This window comes from Perca fluviatilis, chromosome 16, assembly GCF_010015445.1.
Source record: "Perca fluviatilis chromosome 16, GENO_Pfluv_1.0, whole genome shotgun sequence".
In the NCBI taxonomy this organism is placed as follows: domain Eukaryota; kingdom Metazoa; phylum Chordata; class Actinopteri; order Perciformes; family Percidae; genus Perca; species Perca fluviatilis.
In genome coordinates, this window is record NC_053127.1 from 25,344,040 (window position 1) to 25,368,115 (window position 24,076).

Below are 24,076 nucleotides of genomic sequence, written 5' to 3' on the forward strand. Positions count from 1 at the left end.
ACTGTCTACCCACTTCTTTTCTCACTGGCTGAGACAAAACTACACAGACACGCTCCTTTCTCTTTTATTTGTGTTGCTCTGCATTCCCCTTCTCTCTCTAGATCTTCAAAAGACAACACAACTGACTCAGGATAGACATAAAAAAACACATTTGTAGTGGCACAGGTGCTACAAATGACCTTTGGTGTGTATGTATGTACTCCATTGTGCATCTGTGTGCATGTTTGGAGTACTGATTGTATGCTGGCTGCTGGCCCTTTGCAGATAAAGCCTGGTCTTTTGGGGGCCCACTTGTAGCGGGCTGATATTACCTTTCTGTAATGCCAGGGAGCTTAGGGAGCTACATGGACCCTTAGTCAACAGCCCAACACAATTAAAAAACGTAGGCAGCATGTGTGACTGAAAGCCACATTGGCAACCTTATTTATATTGTTCTGTTATAGGTTCTGTTAACTGGACCATTTGTAAAATTCTACTTAAATGCAATGTTTACGCCCCTTGTTGCTGTCCAGTTTAGCCTTTTTTTCCTCCATAATTTTCATAATCCCTTCATTCAGGCAACAGGTCTTACTCTTGCAGGTGAGAACCTGCCTTTGTGCTGTTACCTTTCCAGGTTGTGCTGGTGAAGAATTGGTTCACTAAATTTGATCACTACCCATCATGTCTTATCATGACAGACCTTCAAGCTACATTTGCAATGAGCCAGTGCAAAGAAAGGTCTCGCTGGAGCACACAGAAAGTGCCATGTTGTTACTGAGGAGAATTTTTAGGTGGGTAATTACCCGCCTTTCGTACAATTCAACTTTTTGGCAGTTTTTGCATTAATTAGCATGGAGCCTTTCAGCTAGGTCCACTTGACAGCATTAAAGGAAAAGCAGACAAAGGAAGCAAATGGAAGGAAAGAAAAAAAAACTGAATATAATAGTCAGGCAGTACGAGGGCTTTTAGTCAGACTGCTACTATACGGGTAATATGGAGCTTTTGGATGCAAAAACATGCACAATTCAGCATACATTACAGTACGTAATGATAAGTTTGCACCTCTTATATACGATCACAATTTCCTTAATATGATTTGGGGAAAAGACAGTACATACTGTATGTTCAAACACACAAAACATCCACCACACTACCCAGTGGATCAAATTCTCGCCCATTTCACAATGTGTGAGGTGTTATCTATCTGGGTAAACACTTGTCTGTTTGGGATTTATTGGTTGCAGCGGGAGTGCAGGAGCTCATCACTCTCTTGCACGGTGGTGATTATCTGCTTTACAGGGCCATTGGCACATAAAAGCGTGACCTGCTGAAGGTTGTGTTAGCAAGTGTTTGCAGCAGCATTAAAAAAAACAGAAAAGTGTTCCCCCAGCAATAAAATAGGTAAACAGTGGTTACATGACATGAATCATCATATCCTTTTCTTCTCTTCTCTCTCTCTCTCTCTCTCTCTCTCTCTGTATGTGTGTGTGTGTGTGTGTGTGTGTGTGTGTGTGTGTGTGTGTGTGTGTGTGTGTGTGTGTGGCCAGGGATGGAGGTGGGCTGGCTTGACTGTGTTGCGGAATTGGGCAGAGATGGAAGGAATGTAAGATGTGCAGAGGCATTGGAGTTGTGTACCTGGATCTCATTAGGGAGGTTTGCTTTGTCCTCTGCCTCACAGGGACTCATTGTTACACAGTTTCTTTGAGAAGACAAGAATGATTGACATCTCAACAGTGTAGCAGGGATTAGAGCTGATTTTGTGGTTGTGATATAGTTGGAGGTATTGATTCGTATTTCTGTGGCTGGTTTAATAATTTTAGAGGCTGTGGTAATATTGGCTCCAAACGGTGAACACAAACCATAACTAAATGTATAGGTGGAGGACAGAGAGTGATGGCTCCTGTTGAGGATGGGTATCCTGTGTCTTTTGCTCAGGATATCAGGCATCTATTGAAAATACATAGCTACATGAAGACACTTTATCTTATTTCCCACCATATTTATTAAAAAAAAAAAAAATACTACATTTGGAAACGTGTGCCTTTCCTGTATTGTTTACGTGTAGTAGCATAAGTTTCAGGCACCTTTAAAACTGGACATTTAAATCAGTGAAATGAACACAGACAGTATCTATAGTATTGTGTCGGTGGAGCCACAGATAACACCATAATCCCATTATAATTCAGCCTTGAAGTTAAAAAAAACTGTATATAAATATTTCTTTGCAAATACATGTTTTAAAGCTAGACATGTTTTGAAAGATATTACTTCCCGAGGATTTCACGTCAGCATTGTTTTTTTAATTTACAATCCCTCATAGGGTTCCAACTGCTGAAACAAAAGCAAAACATTTTATGAGCGCCATGCAATTGTGTGGTAATTATATTGTCAAACTGGATTATTAGTAATAGGAGGCACTTGCACAGCAATAATAACAGGCTGTATCTAATTCCTTTAGAGCTGCCACTGTTTTGATTAGTACTACTCTTTATTGCATGGAAGGATTATTTAATGAATTTTACTATGGCTCTTTGTAATGTGCTTTTTGTAAATCCATACATACATATGGCAGTAAAGTGTGTACCTGGAACTAATTCTCTTCTCTGCTTTTGTCACCTTTGCACCACTTCCTCTCTAGGGTCTCGTCTCCGCCAGGAAGACTTCCCTCCCCGCATTGTGGAGCACCCCTCTGACCTCATTGTGTCCAAAGGGGAACCAGCCACTCTCAACTGTAAGGCAGAGGGCCGTCCAACCCCCACGGTGGAATGGTACAAAGATGGGGAGCGCGTTGAGACGGACCGCGACAACCCCCGCTCCCACCGCATGCTGCTGCCCAGCGGGTCCCTCTTCTTCCTACGCATCGTCCACGGACGACGGAGCAAGCCCGACGATGGCAGCTACGTGTGTGTGGCCCGAAACTATTTGGGCCAGGCGATCAGTCACAATGCATCACTGGAAGTAGCCAGTAAGTTCTGTTTACATGTTACAGTGCTGAGAGCTTTGATAATTCTGTTAAAAACAATGGAACACACATGTGCAGCTATCTCTAATACCCAGGCATAAGACGCAGATTTGCAGATAATAATTGTCTCGGCCTCTTTTAAGCATTTTAATTGATTTCCCAATCTCTTATCCTGCATGATGATAGTGGGGATTTTAATATCCATCTTCAAAGAAAGTCTGAAAAATATTTCCTCAATATGACCTTTAAATACTCTCCTGCAAAGTCCTGAAGCAAGGATAACAAAAGAAGAAAAAAATTCATAGGTGCAAATACTTTCATCCTCTCTAAAATGCATCACAGTCTCATATTTACTCTCATACTTACTTAGTGTCTTCTCACTTTCAACTTAACCGATTGCATTCATCTAATTATACGTGAAACATATTGTGCAAATTTCTGTTTCATTTTGTTACTTTCCTTCCAATATGGCTCATGTATGGTTGAGGAACAGGTGGAAGTTAACTATGCGACCCACCTGTCAGATGCGGCAGCTGTGTGTCTGCTTTAGTCCCCAGGTTTAAACAAGTGCTGAGTGTGTTCCCAACAGATGACAACTCGCGAAATCGCAGAGCTGTAAGTGTCAAGTCTGTGGTGTTGCCAGTTAAACAGCCTTTCACTGCAGTATGTCTCAGACAGGAATTTGTCAGGTTGCATGCAGCCGCCAAACGTATGTGTGTGTACGTATATATACTTTGGTTAGAGCGATGGAATGGAGCTTGTGTAAAAGCAGACAGAGGGCAGGGGGCAGAGGACAAGGCTCAGGGCTTACGACCATCAGAATAGGCTGGAGTAATAGTGCAGATGGTCTGTGAATCCATATGGGACACAGGTTCTGCAAGACCAAAAGCACTGGAATCCGGTAAACAACATGAGTAAAGACTGCACTAAAAGAAGGAAGTGTTGGTGACAAGTGTTAACAACCACAGCCATGCCCTCACACACTGCATAGCTCCCCATCCTTTACTGTCGATCCCCTGCTCTGCTCCGCTGTGTCAGCTTACAGGGCTCTACCCAGGCTCCGTCTCCTGGGCAGATATTTTGCAAAGGTTTTAGAATATATAATACCTCTCTAGTATCCTTTTCACCTTTTGAATTATAATGAAAGAGATGGCCAAACGTATCACGGTAATGCTAGATCAGCACTCCAACCCTGAGAAGCTCAGCCCTCTAGGGGGAGAGTTTATTTCTCGGGAGTTCACTAAATTTACTGTCAGGTTTTAAGGTTGAGGGTAGGGGGAACACAGAGAGGACTTGTTGAAGCTGCCTGGATGAGTTATGTCTCCCTGCTCCATCCTTTAGAGGTCACATACAGATTCTTGGGTCACCCTGGGGCTGGATAGTAAAACCGAACCCCCTTTGGCCAGTGCTGCTGAGTTAGGGAGTTTATAAGAGGATTATGAAGCTGGGGAGTGTTAAAAGAAGGACTGACCTTACTCTGTCAATAGACCAACGTGTCAGATCATTCGCCTGGTCTTGTAAATGTAAAAGTTGTTAATTTTGTGCAGTGTTCTAATTGCTTAAAGGTTGCTTTGACTAAAGGGAACTGTATTCAAAATAATGACTGGGTTTCGAGCTGACATGTTTTAGTTACTCTTTTTGTGTGATGCACAATAAGCTGATGTTTTTGAATAATTTACTTTGACAAACAGCCTGTGCACACACACACAAGGTATCATCATGTTTCACTTATTACGTCTGTCACTCTCTAAAATCCCTCAGGCGATAATACTGTGCGATGACACTCAATAATAGAGCAGCATCATTTTCCAGTATGAAGAGTAGCCACAATAGGTGTATCATAAGCATATTATTATATTATAACTGCATCATCAAATGTTATAATTTTTGCACCTCTCCCCAATAAATAAAAAAAGGAAATAGCCCCCCCCCCCATATTTGTAATGACCAGCAAATGCCTCCAAAAGCTAAAAGAAAGCTTATTTTCTCCACTCAATATTCACTTTTAAACCGACTTCAAAATACACTGAAACACTGAACTCCTCCTCCTTCATGTTAGTTCACATCCAGCAACAGTGAACATAACAGCGGTGTGCATGTCTCTCCAGTTTTTGGCATTTCTGTCTCCTCTGTGCACCATGCACAGTTGATCACTCCCACTACTACACAGGTAAAACACACACTGTTTAAGAGACAGCATCCCATCTGCACATGTTGAATATAAACCAGTGTGTTGCTGCTCTTGGTGAGCACACCAATCTGGTTGGCTGATGTTCTGGTTGTCAGTGTAACAGGCTGGAGGATGATCGGAGATTGTATGGAATCTATTGTGTTTATTAGAAAAATCCTAATTCAACGTTTGCATGCAGACAATACATCCAGTGCGCTGAAGATATAATGCCGTAAGTCAATGCAATGAATAATGTACACTTTGCATCTGTCCCTAAAAATAAACATTAGATAGTCATAATGGATATGCATGATTGACTCTCTTGAATATCTTGTCACTTTATATAATATGATGAGTTCATGGACTCGGCTACCTAGGCAGTGAAGCACGTTGACAAAAGTCCCACTGAGCGTTAGTCATTTGATTTTTTATCGACAAAGTAAATGTGAAAGCTACAGTGGAAAATTAATTACTTATAAAAGCCTTGACTCAATTCCAAATGAATTTACAGTATTATAAGTTTTCCCGATGCCGCTTTGATTTAAGTGAAGTAAGGGAGAGATGATGAAAAATGGGGAGATGGCTGACAAAAGACTGACAGGCTGAAAGTGATGGGAGCAGGACAGGAGTGACAGAGACAGACGGGAACAGAAGAGAGAGAGAGAGAGAGAGAGGAAGAAGTGTCTGTCCTTCAAGGCACAGAAGTAAAACTAGTTTGGAGAAAATTGAGGTGACGTGGTAGCGACAGTGACAGATGTAGTATGCGCTGGTGCCTGAAGCGTGACCACAGGGTTGAAATACTGTGTAAGCACACACAACATGCTCACAGACGCACATACAAGCACACACACATGGTCTAGTGGAGCCCTTTCTGAAAGGGAAAAAGACATATAACTTAGTTCCTATCCAATAAATGTCACAGAAGACACTCAGCATTTTTTTCTGCCTGCAGGGACCCTTGAGGACCCTGGGAAATGAACATATGTCCTATTGACCTTAACCACTTGATTCAATCATGGAGCGCTTTATTGAGGTGAAGGCAAAGTCAGCCTGTGTACTCTAAAGGTTATTGGCTAGTAGACCTGTTTTTAGGTTCAGTAAGGCAGAGGAATAAATGATATTCTTAAACTAATTGGACACTGCCATTTGCTAAAGAAAAGTGAGTCGTGTGGCGGGGCTGAAGGTTAGGCCAGTGGCCACAGCACTGCAGTGATGAAGTAATGAGCCACAGGGAAAGACAATGATACAGCCACATGACAGCTCACGCATGTGAGCGTATATAGAGAAGGAAACGTCCCCGCTGATTATTCAGATAGTTTAGTTTTTTATTTACATGTCACACAAATACATTTGGCTCACCTCAGATGATATTAAAAGACACAGCAGCCAAAGCCAAAAGAAGAAAACACCCTTCATAGCATTATATACCGTCTATGATGAAATTAACTCTCTTATTCGGATAATGCGCTCAGAACAGATATGAACAGAATGCTTTATAGTTTTTATAGGAACAGTTTAGACTTACTTTTTTCTTTTTTTGAAAGTCGGTACAAATACAATCACAACTTATTATTTGATTTATTTAGGTACATGGTTAAAATATGATATAATTTTGTTGGCAGCTAAACTTATAGATACATGTAAGAGGATTATAAATGTCAGTAATTTAACATGGAAAATGAAGCAGTCTTGATAAGACAAAATTGTAACCCAAATTACAACAAGCCAGATTTGTAAGGCTTTTTTTTCTCGTCTCAGGGTTTTTCCAAGTAAATTAAATGTTTAATATGTGAATAGCCAGCTCACAGTGTTTGTGCATCATCCATGTTTAAAAATCAGTTTGTGTTATCTGGATTAACACAATATTGTGTGGTTCCCAGTAAAAAAAGGACAATAGACAAAATCATCAAAAAGGAACAAAATTGATATCAGTGAGATGTAATAGTGGACAAATCCACTTCTGCTTCTTAGACAATTCATATAAAACATACATCTCTATACTGTATGAATATTTTATCATCCTTAATGTTTGCGGATTTGTTTGCTATTCATATCTTTTAAAGGGTAAGCCAGTGGGAGACGTATGATGGTGTGTGGTAATAACATGAATGCATTAACATGACAGACATGTTCAATGTAACACCATACTCTCTGAAGTGGATTATGGGATGTGAGCAGCTCAGTCATACTGTGAGATTGGCAGCTTAAGGTGGGACCCCTGGTCTGTCTCCCTATCCACTCCTCTTTGATTGCAATCTTATGTTGGAAACGAGCGGGTGCAGGAGACGTATGTGGCAGCAAAAAGAGAGGCGGATTCTCAGAGGTCACGTTTCCCCCTCTGCCTGCCCCTATCCATTAACTAATGGCTCTCCACTTCAAATGGCTGTCACTGTCCCTGACTGCATCCTGTCTGCAGTCACTCTGGATAACAGCAATAAAAGATCCTAAGTGGCACTATAGTGGGATGTCTAAGGAAAGTTGTCATTTTCTCTCCGTATGGACTAGGAGTGATATTGTTTGACAGACAAACACTGACACATTGTACAGATACCGGTGTTTACTTCCAATTGCCCATGACAGTCTGTGAACGCTGTGCTAGCCTCTTGTTCCTCATCCTGCTGCCTTGTTCTCTCCCAGTTGGCCTATGGTTAGATCAGTCAGTGAATAAGTATCACACTCCTGGGACAGCTGGTTTGTGTTTACAGTCTGGAGACTGGGGCGAGTGAACTGCAAGTATTGTCTAAACAATGTTGGTCGCTATATTCCCCTAGGCTCAGCGTTTCCAAGAGCCAGATTTGTGCCTGAGTGTCAGGACGTAGGGAATGAGTCTGTTTGGCTTGCAGCGGCACGGTGAAGGAAAAAGAGATGGGAAGTACTCAAGAGCTTCTGACAAAGACCATATGGCTCCTGGGTGTGTGTATTATCAGAATATAAAGGTGTTCCTATTGTGTGTTTCTTTGTGTACATTGTGTCAACTGAAACAACAGTTGCTGCTTTGACTGGAAAGAAAGGACTGACCTTCACATCTTTACATTCTTTGACAGATTACTGAATTAAACCATTAATTATAACTCCCTTTGTTTTTGTTTTCCACTTTCTCTGGCAAAAAGGAGCTTGTATTTTGCAGTAGGGATGCGTCTTAGCCTTGTCAAGAAAAGAAAAGAAATGTCTAGCTTTATGTGCAGTAATAAGCTGCCAGGCATTGTGAATTATCTTCACTGTTGAAGGTTCCTCTACGTTACAGATATACAGCCTTCTTTATTGGCCATGTTGTGCGTGTGTGCACATTTTTTTCTTCCACTTTTATCTTCTGTGCTCCTCTTTGGAGAATAAGTTGCTGACGAGCAGAGACAGACGTGCCACAGGAGGGAGAAGGCAGCCTGTGTGAGTCAAATCAACAATCCTGTCTATTAATGATTGTCTACAGTATGCCCCTGTGTGCCCATACGTGGGTGACATTAAGCATACACTTTTGGTGTCTCTCACTTTCTTCTGCAAGCACCCTCACACCCATCCAAATCCTGTTGGATATAATTTTGTTGTGGGTGATGTATTCAGCTCTGGTTGTTGCTGGGGAGACACTGTTTGGCTCGGCCCATTTCCCCCGACAGTAAATCTTTTCCCGCTCAGCACTGAACCTCAGTGCCGGTTGCATTTCTCTGCAGCCTCGGAGCAGTAACGCAGCCAGATTTGATAAATTTCCGATAAAACTCAGTGCGTGCTGTGTCATGTTACTCTGATGTCATATGTATTTTATTCACTCTTGCTGATTTGTAACATGGCAAGAGAAACCTCCCAGAGGGCCAAGCAACCAGCACTCGTGTGCTTAGCTGCCGAAGTGTTTCCAACAACTGAAATTAATTAACAGTAAAATAACCATCATCGAGTCACAACTTGCAACAAACCCTGTTATGACATAAACTATGATATGTCTAGTGCGCCCTATACTTTACTTGTGAATTTGTCAGTGTGCAAGTATTAGAGGCTTACTGCATGGTTGAGTAATCCTGCTGTCACTGAGAGAAGAGGGATGGTTGTGCATTTGCTGAGATATTAGCCTTATCCATCCTCTATCTGTCACTCCAAAACGCCATAGTCAACAGCACCCACCAGCCATATGTGTGCTCGGGGTTAATGCTATCTGTCAAAGGTTGTGTCACTTTTTCATTTCAACCTCAGTTTTCATTTGCCAAAGCTATCCGCCTCAGAATATGTGAATATGTGCTTGGTGTGGTATCATACCACCCAGTAAAAGTTAACTAATTCTATTTAAAAAAAATATCAAGCTCAGTACAACTCTGACAGACCCTTCAGGGCATGAAAATGAAAAATGAACACTCACCCAGATGTGCACTGTGTAATTGTGGTTTGATGATTGTTTGTTAGTGTTTATGATTAAAATGCCAACTTTTTAGGCTATCATTAAGCTAATCAAAATTCTTCTGTGATCTAGAAGGTGGACACTTTGCTCTGTTACTGCCAACCATAATCAAATATTCTGAATGAATACCAGACAGCCAAATTGCACTGTAATTCAATACAGTGTTTGTTTTTACACAGTTTTGAAGCAATATAGACAAACATGTCTTTTTTTTAATCAACATTCATTCTTTCCTTAACAAACTAGTATAATGCACGAAGCGAAGACTGGCTGGAGATAGTTGTTCTCACGGAAACGTTTTGTTTTGCTATTATTTTGAACAACAGCCCTCAACAGCTTTCCTGCTAATGTCGCCTCCTTATCTAATTAACAAACATGAGCGCACGTCTTGTCCTGCACCTTAGCTTGAACAAGCATTCAACAGGGAAAAGTGCACTGCTAATGCCAGATAGCTAATTAGCTGGTCAGCTGCAGCATATTAAACACAATGTAAACTTACCTGCAAATATCACTTTGGTTCATTTAGATGCTGGTGTTACCCTTACTCCTCACCACCACTGGTAACAACACAAATTCTGCCCATTGCTTGTATGCTACACAGGGCAAGTTGACTTTTTCACTCATTCTCCTGCTGGGGTTCTGCCTGCCAGCTGCTGTCAGTCAAATACAGAAATAAATATTTCTGATATTTACACCTGTTTTTCTTTCCTTTAATAATAGAAAACTATTGACAACAAATTACACATTATACAGACATTATTTTGACTGAACAATGATGTATTCAATCTTTAGAGGTTTGCTAAATTCATTAAACAACAATTTGCTAAACAGGTACGTAGCCAACCAGCTGAAAGAGTTTGGTTTACCTGAGAGGTAAAGCTGAATATCAGCTGCATAGTTATGAACTAAGAAGCTATTATGAAAATGTATATGGCGACAACCTAATTTTGATTATACATTACATGATAAACTTGAGCATTAAAGCACGGCATACATAAATAATGTGACTGACAGCTTTTAGAAACATTGCAGGGCAATCTAAGATATACTGCACTTCACTGAATCTCAATACAGTACTTTACAGAAATTACAGCACAAAAAAGCAGTCACAGACACTTGGAATACGAGATGTGAGCAGTTGCCAGTGCAGCAGCAGAGTATTAGACTGTTTATGCAGTTTTGCTCCTACTGCTTACCCGCCACAACCAAAGATTCTGGTATCTTCTCTAATAGGCTGCAGATGTGGTGATTTAAAACATGAAGTGAAGTGGGGGACAAAGAGAGAGAGGGGTGGTTCCTCAATGGAAGCTGAATAATGAGGTGAACAGTTTCGAGGCACTACAACCATCCCTGTGCCTGCATGGCTGTCAGTTCTGCATCCTCTATTTTCTGCCATTTCCCTCCTCCTCCCCCTCTCCTCCTCCTTCTGGAGCATCGCTTCATCTCTCTCCTGTGGGAATACTTTGGAATGTGCAGACAGGTTTCTGATGGAGCTGCCATTGTAGATGCTGCTTACTGAAAGCTTTGATGACCAGTGATCTGTTCCCCATTATTGTCACTACACCAAAACAAGGGTGTGTCTGTACATTTTCATGTTGACGCTGGCGCTATTTTTTATATTCAATGTTATTATTATTTCCCATGTCAAAAAAAGCTAAGATTATTTAAATTAGATTCTTTCTTCAGGACCTGAAAAATAATGAAATAGGGCCAAACATTGTGTCTGAACTTGACCTGTATCACCACACTTCCACTTTAAGGGGCTGTGGTTTTTCTACCCTTTATCTTTTGTACATCAACAGCCTTTGTGATTTGAAATTTCAAATAGGCAATTTTAAACAATTTTTACAATTAATTGTGTTGCTATGTGGTGTGGATGTAGTAATAATTAATATTCACAATCTGTCTGTTTGCTTAGCTGGCAGCTTCTTTCCACACCCAGAAAGGAAATTCCTTTTGTCTGTGTTATCATGGCCAATATTTTTCAGTTTTATTATGTGAGACAGAGACAGTGAGATGACTAAGAGATCTCTTCAATCTACTTCTACCTAACAATCTAGTACGAGTATCTACAAGCACCATTACAGCATATGTGTACAAGTAGACTTCCCATAGCATTAATTCTCTCAAATATATGTTAGGTATATTATCTTCAAATGCCATGAAATAGGAAAAGATGGAATATTGAATTATGCAAAACTCCAATCCTCTCTGTTTGCACAACTCTCTCAATCTCTGTTTTTCTCTGTGGAAAAGTCCCTTAAATGTTCCTCCCAGACTTCCCAAGGCTATTGCGGAGATATAACAAAGAAGCAGACATACAGACGGTATGAGATGAGGCAGAGGGAGTTGAAGGAGTGGATAAAGCTGAGAGGTAAAGGAAAACCAAGAGACACTCAAGAGGGACTGAAGATAATTAAAAGGATCTTCAGAGCGATATAGCCCTTAGCACTGGGACTTCTCATTAATTTACCCACATATACATGCCTCTCCACACACATACATTATAACCAGCTAATGCACATATAACCAAGGCTGTGTTTTTTTTTATATTTATTTAATTTGTCATGCTAAATTTACAACATAAATCTGTGTCTTCTCCCCACCCATATCTTTAATATGAGTTATGTAAAGCACGTCCGGATTCAACTCATTTTCATGACAGCAATCTTGTGCCAATTTATCACAATCAAGCATGAAAAATATGCTATTAGGCTGCTGAAATTATTATTATTCTTTTTTTTTTTGGTTTAATATATTTCCTGGAGAACAATGCAATAATTTTTTTAGGTTCAAATGTCAACTTGGAATATGTGCATGATACTATTAAAACAAAAATGTTTTATATTTCACTTTCACTATGTATAGAGACTCACACATGCACACACACACAACCACTGCAAGTTGTGAGTTTACAGCTCATCTATCAGACTAATGTGATTATAATATGTATTCGTAGTAAGTAATGTCATGGGGCTTAGCTGATATTATGTATACTGTTGCAGAGTGATCGATCAGCTTCTTTCTAGTGAAGTAAATCACTTTCTTTAGGCTTTAGGACAATGAATGTCACTGCCACCCTGCACTGATGAAGTGGTGTTTCTGGGGCTTGTAATCATGGCAGTGTTGTCACAGGTTTCTGAGGTCGGAGAGATGAACAGCTGAATTGACTATTTGACAACCTGTCAGCAACTGGTCGACCACCAGAATAATATGTGTGTCAGTGAAAGAATGGAAGATGAGATAAATACCACCTGTTACTATGTGAATGGAACTGTCTGTCTGGCCACTCATATTCTACTGCTTGCTTGAGGGTACGGTAATGGGGCAAACACTTGCAAAAATCACAATTTATCTGAATCAAAACAGGATTAAATGATTTCAATGATAAGGGTTTTGATGTTAAACCCCAAATCTTAACAATTTTACAGTCTGTGGCAATACAGAATCAAAGTGCTCATACTGTATAACCAGTATTTTTTTTCCTAGAGCTGTGGACAGGCTGCAGAAATCATAGCAACCCCCATCATCTCTTCCCCCCCACCCCTCTACACACGCACATGCACAGACACATCACACACGTTCACACACACACACACACACACACACACACACACACACACACACACACACACACACACACACACACGCACACACACACACACAGATAGAAAGTCACCCCTGGGCTTATTGCAATAACGGACTCTGTGCACTAATGACTAATGAAATTGCTCCTTATATGTTGTTGTTTATGTTTAAAATATTTATATTATTATGGTTTATAGTCATGGGCATTAGTGAGGTGTGTGTAAGTGGGCATATGTTTTATATTTTATCTCATATTTTAATGCTGCAAATTGGACCGCTCCAACAGAGTTTTGTGGTAAAATATACGCAATGACAATAAAGATCATCTATCTATAATTGCTTTCCTCTCATTGATCAATTAGGTCACAACTAGGTCTGTGTATTGGTACTCGATACCTTTAAGGTATCAACCTAAATAGTAGTATCAAAACTTCTCCAGTCAAACAATGCGTGCATGCGATCCTTTTTGTCTCCATGGTTGAGAATAAAAATTACTATTTGTATGGTTTTGGTTGCAGCTAATCACCGCAAGTGTTCTTCTATTTAATGTGACGTGTGATTTGTCCACTACAAACCTTACAGTGCAGAGATGGCACCATAACGTTCGAAAGTATGGCTATACTACACGCCTCTGCATCCAATGAATATAAGTGCATAAAATGTGGAAGGGTTATTTCAAATGAAGTACTCTATTGATATCGGCACCACTGGTGTTATTTTGTAAATGATACCCAGACCTAGTCACTATAAAGAAATACAGCATGTCAACTTTTGATTCTATTGATTTCAGTTGGAATGTAACTAATATATAGTCAGGTTACCCATGTTACCTAAATGTGTGTGTTATTGTGGGTAAGGAAAGTGTAGCAATCAAATCCATGATCAAATGCAGTTAGTATCAATAAATGCACAAGGAGACTGAAATGAAATACAACTAAACTGAGAAAGAAATTTTTTTTACGGAAGTCATGTCTTTGTAATAACATGAGGTAATGACATAAAACATCAGTATCTGTGCAAATAGTGTCTCTGTTGTCTCTATGCTTGATGGCAGCTCCATTTCCTCGTGCCACATTATGTGTGGCAGATCAATGACAGGTGTGCTCTCCTACCCTAATGCACAAATTGCCCCAGCGGCACAGTGCTAATGTAGTTTGCTTTTACCACAAAAGTATATTTAGATATTCCAGGAAGACAATTCGTACCCACAAAACAAAACGTTTGAAGAATGCTTTTCCCCTTTGTGGTTTATTTATTGATTGTAGTAGTACCTCAATGTCATTGCATCCAGCCTTTCCTTTCAACTTCATAGTAGATTATCAATTGCCTACTCAGTTGATGATGTGAGGAAAGACAGATAGTCCCATCTAGATCAACTGATTGCATCATCTCTGAGTGTCGGATATGTTTGACAGTTAGTAACGTTTTGAGTTGTACCATCTGTCAGATCTCGCCATGCATTGGTTAGGGGTACGTGGGACAAAATACAATATAATCGATACGGCAATATATCGTTATTCTTCTTTGTGCAATAGGTAAAACGATACGCTGGAGCCAAATAAGCTATTTTAATTAATAAAATAAGACGCTCTAAATAGATTTCCCCCCTCCCAGCACACAAGTGAGGGATTGAACATAAGTTAACTAGCTGAAGAGAATGAGGTGTTCAACAGGATGGCGGACAGCAGTTCTGGAAAATAATAAATGCCCAGCCACATTTAAGTCCAAAATCAAGACCTATAGTTGCTCTATTATAGTTCTATAATTTTAATTTACAATCAGAAAAAACTGTGCCGCAGAATTGTGCTGTTTTCTAACAGTTTGGAGTTGCAGTAAATAAAGAGAGAAAAATTACACTTAGCCTATTCACAGGCATTTTGTATTTGCTATTATGAATTAGACCGATATCGTGATGTATTATTATTGTCAAGCAATACATTGATTATCACATATTTGTGGATCGTGATATTATTGGTATCGTGAGCCACGTATCGTATCGTGAGGTACCCTGTAATTCCCGCCCCTAGCAATGGTACCATTGGATCTGAATCTAGATTTCATCTGACTAGTTTATTGACTGTAACCTGGCAAGTTTTGTATCTTCTCATGAAAGATTCATAGACACTGTACATAAGAAGAATATTCCTTTCCAGTACTATATGTTATCCAAGTGGCTTTCAAGCTGAGCTGGCTAATTATAGGCTCACTGAATGAATTTATAGTGAGTGAAGTGAACTGGGATTCGTAGCTTGACTGATAATTGGATTGTTCGGGTACTGGGATTCCAGCAAACCTTTCTTTCCTAATGGTGGTACTATGGACCTTTAAAATTTTCAGTCTGCATGTATGTGCTTGTGTCGGTTATGTCACTGCTTGTTGGTCATGGTTTTTCAAAGCTTTAAATAAATTGCTTCCACAGGCTTATTCAGGATTTCTGCACACAATGTTTACCTCTGCTGTCTGTTTAATTACCTGCTTTCATTTTTGGTACAAACCCCTTCCTCATGGCCTTCATACAGTATATGCCATGAAAAATGTGTTGCTAAAAGTCTTGCACCAAAATGTCGACAGGCAATAAAACATCCACCCACCCACCACAGACACACATCTTTTTCGTCCACTCTTCATTTTGACAGTGAGGAGCCTCTCAAGATGAGTGGTTGTTTAATTGACAGCTTCTTCACTAACTGGTTCCCCTCACTGACAGATGAGGAAGTTTTTACACTAATAGCCATCGGACACCTGCATGTCTCGTCAGTTTTTCCTTGAAGTTTGTTGACAGCATGTGCAGAGGCAGCGAGTGTGATGTAGGAACACTGTCAGTCTGATGTCTTATATTCTCGCTGTCACCTCTTCTCTCTCACTCGCACAAAGTGTCATTTATAAATGCCAGTATGCCAAAGCCATGTGTTGGTGTTGTTGGCATGCATTTCTTATAGCATTTGTACCTCTGAAAAACAAGCAACAAATATATCATGGATAGAAACTTGAGACATCATATAAGATTTACTTCGAGGTTTTCATACATTCTTTTCATGCATGTATTTTTGAAGCACATTTTATATTCACTTGTAGTTTTGTCATCTTATTTCTCCTTTGCTTCTTGGTTTTTGTTTATCTCAAATGCACAGTGTGCCTCTTCCTGCATGTGTTATCTTTTTAATAAACTGATTCCATAAATAAACTACAAAGTCTTAAGAATTCATATGAAATATAGTGTACACAGGCAAGAGAATTGCAAATATTATGGGTCAGGGTACTCATATTTCTCGTCTTCTACTTTGTGTATTTTCTTTCTGGGCTTTGCTTGTTTGAGTAGAACCTGGCCTTGGGTCTGACTCTCCAGCCTCTCTATCTGCTGCGGCTCTGTTGGCATTGATTATCTCAGACCCGAGGTTTCCACTGTGTGTGTGTGTGTGTGTGTGTGTGTGTGTGTGTGTGTGTGTGTGTGTGTGTGTGCAAATGTGTGTATCTGTTTCACCGTCTCTAGCTCCGCTGCATGCTGAGAAGGCAGATATCTCTAGAGGTTCTGTATTAGAGCGGATAGTGTTGCCTGCCTCACATTGCCATGGGGGATGGAGGTATAGTATTGGCTAGTGGGGAGGGGTAGAGAGGAAGAAATAGGGTAGAGGGCAAAAGATGATAGTATCCATCGTTAGTTAAGTTATAAATGAAATCCTCTCAGTTTCAGGTGATATGAGGAATGCACTTTTCTTGTGCAGGACATTGGAAGGGTTGCAACCATTTGTTTATCATTTTTAACCAGAGTTTACATGGTGGAGATATTTCCTCACTTACTGTGGCCTTTGGTTTTATACATCTATGCTTTGAGATTTCTGTCTTTTCTCCAATTCAATGGTGGTGAATGGAATTTTGTTCATGGAGTTGCCACAATCTTGTGTGTATTGTGTAACTTTGGTGAACTGGCCTTTTAACTGCACAGTTTTAGAGGGTAACAGTATACAGACAGTTTCACTGGCAACATCTATTTCCAGAAACAGTGTTCTGTTACTCTGGATAATAGAAAAAAAACATGCTCTCTATGGTTTCCATGGGGATGATTATTTTATTAGAAAGTAGTTTCATTGAAAACTGGTCAAGGTCATGTTGGTGGGTTATCCAGAGTAATAGGACCACTGGAAAGATATGTTGCTTTGTGTAATTTTTCAATGTTGTGAGCACCATAACCAACATTTCATTTAACCTCCATTTTGTTGGTGTAGCAGCAGAAATCCTAGAGTCTGTTATCTCAGAACCTGGGCAAATAAAACCAAGACCATCTGCCAGCCTAAATACCACGACAGCATGTCGTGGTATTACAAAAACATGTTTTTGTAATTCAGAGATATTTTCTTTTTACTACTCTTTAATGGTACTATATGTATTGGGAATAGACACATAACAGTAATAGATATTAGTGCTTCCTCCCTGAGCATGGGTGTGTAGTGGGGAGCAGCAGCACTGCTAGATGGCTCCAGTACCAAATTGCTTCTGGGAGGTAGAAATGCAGAAAGCTTCACACTCCTGTGAACACACAGCGGGGAATGTGCTGTACATTGTTTCCAGTATACACAGTCTGCCATGTTTAATAGCCCACCCCTTCACTCCCATTTGGTTTCTGAACAGAACAACAAGCTCACAAACACCGGGACTTTAACAGTCCATGCATGTTAGTCAGTACGCTTCAATTGGCGCTATTAAACATGGGCTACCTTTAGCACAGACACCTACTGGTTCTAATCAAGGGTTTCAGTCCCAGTAAATCTCACTGTTCCTTGTAAATTACTGTAAGTCTACTGCAAATGTATGTTGACCTCCTGCTTTTTATTCAAACCCCAAAGCAGCTGCATATGTATATCAAGCAGAGCGGAATAAAACAGTGCACCCAACAACAAACCAATTAATTTGGACACATGCTGCCATGTGAGACAGTGAATTGAAATTAAGAAAATGGAAGTCAACCATGGCTAGACAGAAAAAAATGGTATAATGTGGCTCTCAGTGGTTTGTTTTGTGGGAGGTGGAGATGCTGCAGAACTGAAGCGAAAATGATTAACACTGACCTTGACTGATTATGTCCTCTACATTTTTTTTCTTCTTCATGGAGCCTTTTAGACAGTTAGAAACTTTCTCCACAGACTGTGAAGGAAAACATTTCATTTGAGTCCACAGTGCCAGAAATTTCAATCCAGAATAAAGGTTATCCTATCCCTAACTGCTCTCGTTCTCATTTCCTCCTATTTTGATCCAGACAATGCTGAGTCTACTAAGAGGAAGACAGCTGGAGGGATTACAGTGAGCTAATTATAACATGTCTATCCATAATTGCAGCGGATTACACTATTATTCATACAGAGCTTAACTGCACAAAATGCCTTAACTGCCATCACATTACGTAGCATATCACGTGTATTATTCACTATTTATACAGCTGAAACTAAATACCACATTTCAGTTTCAGGAGCCTTGGTAAGGGAAAAGAATAACCAAACCCTATTACCCAATTTCAGCTCTTGTCTCAGTCTGTGACGCATCATTGATGACTCCATTAGGTTTGTGCATTGAGGGTATTGTTGAACAGAAATGAGGAAATGGCACGGCCCATTCAGGTAGCAGATCAATCAGTGAAACTAATTCCAGGAGGAGTGCATGATTTGACGTCTGGGCTGGCCTTAAGATGACAAACAGACACTTGCTCATTTGAGCAAATACCAGAGTCTTGATCTGGTGAAGAAGTACCCTCCTTTTCTCCACCCACTCACGCCTTTTAACGATAATAGAAGTGAACATGTGGTTATAAGGAATTGGTTTTTTAAAACAATCTTGGAAATGTGCTTTCTCATCTTCATTAACTGTTGGCACTGAACATTACTTTAGTCATGTTTTAGTAGAACAGTGCATGGTCAACCTCACAAGATATGTTAAGGGCAGCTCTTGAATTAAATTCAGTTCAATTTTATTTATAGTATCAAATCATAACAAGAGTTATCTCAAGACACTTTACAGATAGAGAAGGTCTAGACCCCCCAACAATTCCAGTAATTCCCCCAAGAGCAAGCATTTAGTGCGACAGTGGCGAGGACAAACTCCCTTTTAGGCAACCTCTGGTTGAGGTGAGGAAAACTTTCTTTTAGGAAGAAACCTTGGACAGACCCAGGCTCTTGGTAGGCGGTGTCTGACGGTGCCGGTTGGGGGTGTGATGGACCATGGCAATTATCATCACAAAAAAGATAATGGAACTATGACTATAAATAGTAGTTGTAGTAGTTCATGGCGTAGCAGGGCACTGCAGGGCGTAGCAGGATGTAGCAGGGCACTGCAGGGCGTAGCAGGATGTAGCAGGATGTAGCAGGGCACTGCAGGGCGTAGCAGGGTGTAGCAGGGCATAGCAGGGCACGGAGCAGGACCATGGCGACAGCTGCAACCATGATTTACGTGCCACCCTAATCCAAGGAAAACTGCGGGGCGAAAAAACATAAGGACTCCAGGGAATAAGATCCCCAGAGCTAAGTTAGTAACAAGCATTTGTGGGACATGGATGCACACAGATTGAAAGAGAGAGGAGAGAGGAGCTCAGCGTGTTAAAGGAAGTCCCCCGGCAGTCCCACTCATTGTGGAATAAAACATGCATCCAACAACAAACCAATTAACATTGTAGTTCAGTAACAGGTCACACAGGGATAAGGGGACAGGTAGTAGGTGATACACGAAAAGAATATTGGCTAAACATGTAGATTCATGGGTCAAGATTTAACAATCCCTGACCTGTTAATTAGCAGGAGACTGACAGACACAGAAATGTGTCACTTGCGTGGGTTTTAGTGGAAGTGAATGAAAGGTGAAGAGAATATTCCCAGAGCATGGTGCAAGTGTTTGCATGTCCTTCCATCCATCTGCATCTCTCTGTTGCCAGGATGACAGTATGTTGTTTATCAACCTCGCTGGTTTTTTAAATAATCTTTTTAGCAGTGTGTTCACTTTGCTCCCTCCTACATCCTGCCCATCAGAGCAGCTGTCTCCATTCACATGGTGCAGCAAGCCAACCTTGACGTTTTCTTTGCACTGCTGCTAAAACCAATTAAATTTACAGCAAAAAAATCACCTGATTACAAAGCTGCAGAGCGCCCTCCCACACCCGACCCTTTCCCTCTGGTGTGTGTATTCATGTGTGCATCTGTGTATGCATGCCACTAAGGGCAATGTTAAGAGCAGATCAGGTGGGGACGTGACATACTTTCTGGTTGTGTGTGTGCCTGTCTCTTTGCTAATCCATATGGGCGCAGCACTAATTAAATCCAGCGGCTCAACCATTCACACCACTAGCTGCTTGGCACTGAGCGAAAAAATCTGTTGGTGTTTTGCCAGGTAATATGACAAAACCAGCGGGGGGCGTTTATCGGGTGTGTGTGTTAATGACAGTTAGAGAGAAGGGGGTGTGATTGCGGCTGTTTGTTTTTGTGCAATAGTGAGAGGGAGTGAGCTGGCCTACAGAGACGGAAATATTATTTCTAGTGTAGTGTTTGTAGATGGGACAGTTAGATTGGCTGCTGATGATGTAGATGTCTGTGTAAGAGGCAAGCTTTTGTCAGCAGGGTTAATAGCAGAGGGGACATCATGTCACGTGAGACCTCCTAACTGAGCCACTGAGACAGACTAGCTGGCAGGCTGCTTGTCTCTCCAGCCGTGGGTTCCTCTCTCAGCAATTTCCAGACCTTATCAAATCTAAACAGTATAAATGTGTGCCTTCCCTCACCCCTGACCCCATCACTCCCTGTGGCTTTCTACGAGCCCCTTCTATCGCCACAGCAAAAACGCATTATTGTGTTTTAAATTAGGCCGCTTTTGCCCCAGATTTATTCTCCCGAGTTCATCCTTTAAATTTTGCTCTCCAGAATTGTGAAAATGTTTATTTGTTATTGTTTATTATTTGAGTGTGCATGAGTGAGGTCACCTGTCTGCAGGGATATTATAATTGTCCGCTTGATGTGTGTTTCCCAGTAATTTCACAGCCAATGTGCTGATGTTCTTTACGGTTTGTGTGACGGGTATGTGCTTGATTAGTCTGCTGCATGGGAGGGCTAATGTGTCGGTTTATTGGTGTTGTGTTAACAGGATAAAGATTTATAGGGGGAGCAGACCAGAATGTGTTCTGTGTTCCACACAACAGATAGATAAATAAATGGAAATTGGGTCCATTTGTCACTGCCTGGCCTTGTCTGGGCTCGGCGTACCTGTGGAGTGCAGAGCCCAGCAGAGATGTGACAGTTTGTCCCTGTAAGTACATTATCGGGTCGTCTATCACACGTGTCCCTGTGTGCCTCCTCCAGCCCCCTGCACACACTACTACTGGCTTACTCCTCCAAAGGAGATACAAAGGCAAAGAGCTATACTTCGGTTTGATTTCCTGCTGTTTGTTCTCAGACCTGTTGAAAAAAACACATCACTGGTTGAGTTTGTTGCTGTAAGCTTGGAAACCACATCCTGAAAGAGAAGAACAATAAAACCAGAAAGAGACAATCAATGCCCATATTTTGCATTGATGTGCAAATTATAATTTGCAGTCTTTAATTACTAAAAAGTACTCAACAGTGTGATTATTTTTTTAAATTAACCTTAGTTCAGTTAAAGTCTGCAGCACATTGTTAATAGCATAAAAAAATATTAGGAAAAGTGTAATGTTTTTCATTCACAGCATGTATTTCGGTCTCTAAAAGGATAAGATGTGTCAGACAGTTCTGAGCGCATCCTTTATTTTTTGAAAATGCAGTATCCTTTTATGTGTCAGAAAGTCTTGAATTATTATGTCACATTAAAGCCACAAATACAAAGTGATACTGACATTGTTATGGAACTTAAAAATCAGCCCTGCATGTGGTTACACTTTGGTTAATGTTAGGAAATGATCATGGCTTCAGTTAAAAGTGAATCAAGTAAACATGTCCTGTGGAGTGCTTCAAGTCGTTGACTTTTTTGAAATATTTCAGACCACAATTGTTCCCTAACTTTGATCAAGTGCTTTGAGGTTCCTAAACATAACCATTAAATTTAATCCCATTTTAATCACAAACTGGGATTGCATTTCAGGAGCGGATATTTTATTTTGTCAGAGAACATTTTGCAAATAAATTCACTACCAACATTTTGCACATGACCATATTACGTTAATTAACGTTTCCTCGTTATGTTGATGAAAAATAGAATCCAGGCGGCGTTATGTTTCTAACAAAACACACTTGCTGTTACAAATTAGCAGTATATAACCGTCTTTTCTAGCAGACAGGATTGTTTATTCAATTCAGTTCAATTCAGTTTTATTTATAGTATCAAATCATAACAAGAGTTATCTCGAGACACTTTACAGATAGAGTAGGTCTAGACCACACTCTATAATTTCCAAAGCCCCAACAATTCCAGTAATTCCCTCAAGAGCAAGCATTAGCAGTGGCTATTGCGACAGTGGCGAGGAAAAACTCCCTTTATTCCCTTTATTAACCACATTTCCCCTGTAATTTCCCCGGCACAAAATGTGGCACAAAATGGGGAAAAATCTTCTCATGCACAGTATAAGTGCTGAGTTTACCAGAAGCAACAGCAATTTCTTTGGAACCTAGAAGAAGTGGGTAATTATCATGTTGTGCGATAGCTTCCATGGCTACACGGACAAAGGAAACTGAAACTTCAGTAATATGAAACCTAATAAAAAAAACAATGCAGCACAATCAAACCATTATATATATATATGAGTTAAAGCCGTCAAATAAAGGAACAAACTAAAGCAGAATCTCACTTAAAAGGAATCTGCACCTGTAGTATGTATTTGAAATATAAGACACAGCTTCATGAAGTATGTAGAATCTCATTGGAGTCGTTTTACTGTAATGTTCAGCCAGCAGTTTTTTCTATTCATTTTTCTCTTCCATTTTTTGTTTTTTTTCATGCAGAAGAGAGAGAGAGACGTTGAGGCAGAGACAGACATGAAGCCACAGTGCAGTTGTGTGGTTTCCTCTGGCATTCTGCTGACATGGGATCCATTAGGAGGTTTTGGAGGGGTTGGGGGTGGAGAATGCACAACAGGACCGAGAGAGAGAGAGAGAGAAGAGAGAGAGAGAGAGAGAGAGAGAGAAAAAAGAGGGAAGTGAGGGCCTAAAAATCAGTGAGGAAAATCTAGCATAGCTGAAAAACATTAAGAGCAGGTTTGAAGCAGGAGAGAAGAAAAAGTAGATGGGGAGGAGCAAAGCCTTGAGAGATGGTGAGATAGCTTAGAGGAAACAAAGGAGATGGGAGTAAGCAGAGATTGAAGTTGGAAGACAGGAGAACACAAGGGAGAATGGAAAAGTGATGAGGGTGAACAGGAGTGTACATGCAGGGAAAGGAAACGAGATGAGAAGAGAGCTGGTGGGGGGCTGATTCAGCTTACTTTGCACTGGTGGAGAATCAAAGCAGCGTGGTGGAGCCAAATGTAGCACTACCACTAAAAAAATATTCAGGTGTGCACTTGCCTCAACCAAATTGCCAATGACACACACTATTGACCTCATCTTGGCCTGCTAATTTGCTCCCATCCAGTCAGGTGAGTCACCTCAGGACTGACTCAGGATAGGTGCATTTATTTCAACAGAGCGTATCCATGGCATACCCCTTACTAATGATAAGGCAGGGTGTCTGTACACACACTTAGTGATCTCTCCTGTGGTGCCCAAATGATACCCTCCGTCCCTGTCATCACTGGAGCCTTTGCACGCCAACTAAATGGGAGTGTCATTGTCAAGGAGATTGAAAACACCTGGAGGCTGGCATCATCCAGCAGCACATCAGTCGGCCATATTTACATGGAATCAAACATTGACAGATGAGTGTTTGTAGCCACGGGGCTGCGGCAGTGTTTGTGATAGGGATTTGCAGAATAACAGAGATGGTACGGTGGAGAAAGAGGATAACAGAGGGCTGTATTAGCTTTATTTTCCAAATGTGCTTCATGTAATTACAGATGCTTCTC

At 40.7% G+C, this 24,076-nt stretch overlaps 1 protein-coding gene across 3 annotated transcripts in view; it reads left to right on the top strand.

Moving 5' to 3' along the window:
• Window positions 1-24,076, top strand: part of LOC120544417 (roundabout homolog 1-like) — a 91,997-nt gene that overhangs the window by 27,299 nt on the left and 40,622 nt on the right. For 2 of the 3 annotated variants that reach the window (XM_039778136.1, XM_039778137.1), the window contains one exon: window positions 2,618-2,944. In XM_039778136.1, the coding sequence (XP_039634070.1) occupies window positions 2,618-2,944 (327 nt within the window). Of the gene's footprint in view, window positions 1-2,617; window positions 2,945-20,370; window positions 20,446-24,076 lie in introns of those variants that run through there. The other variant, XM_039778138.1, reaches the window with a different exon arrangement.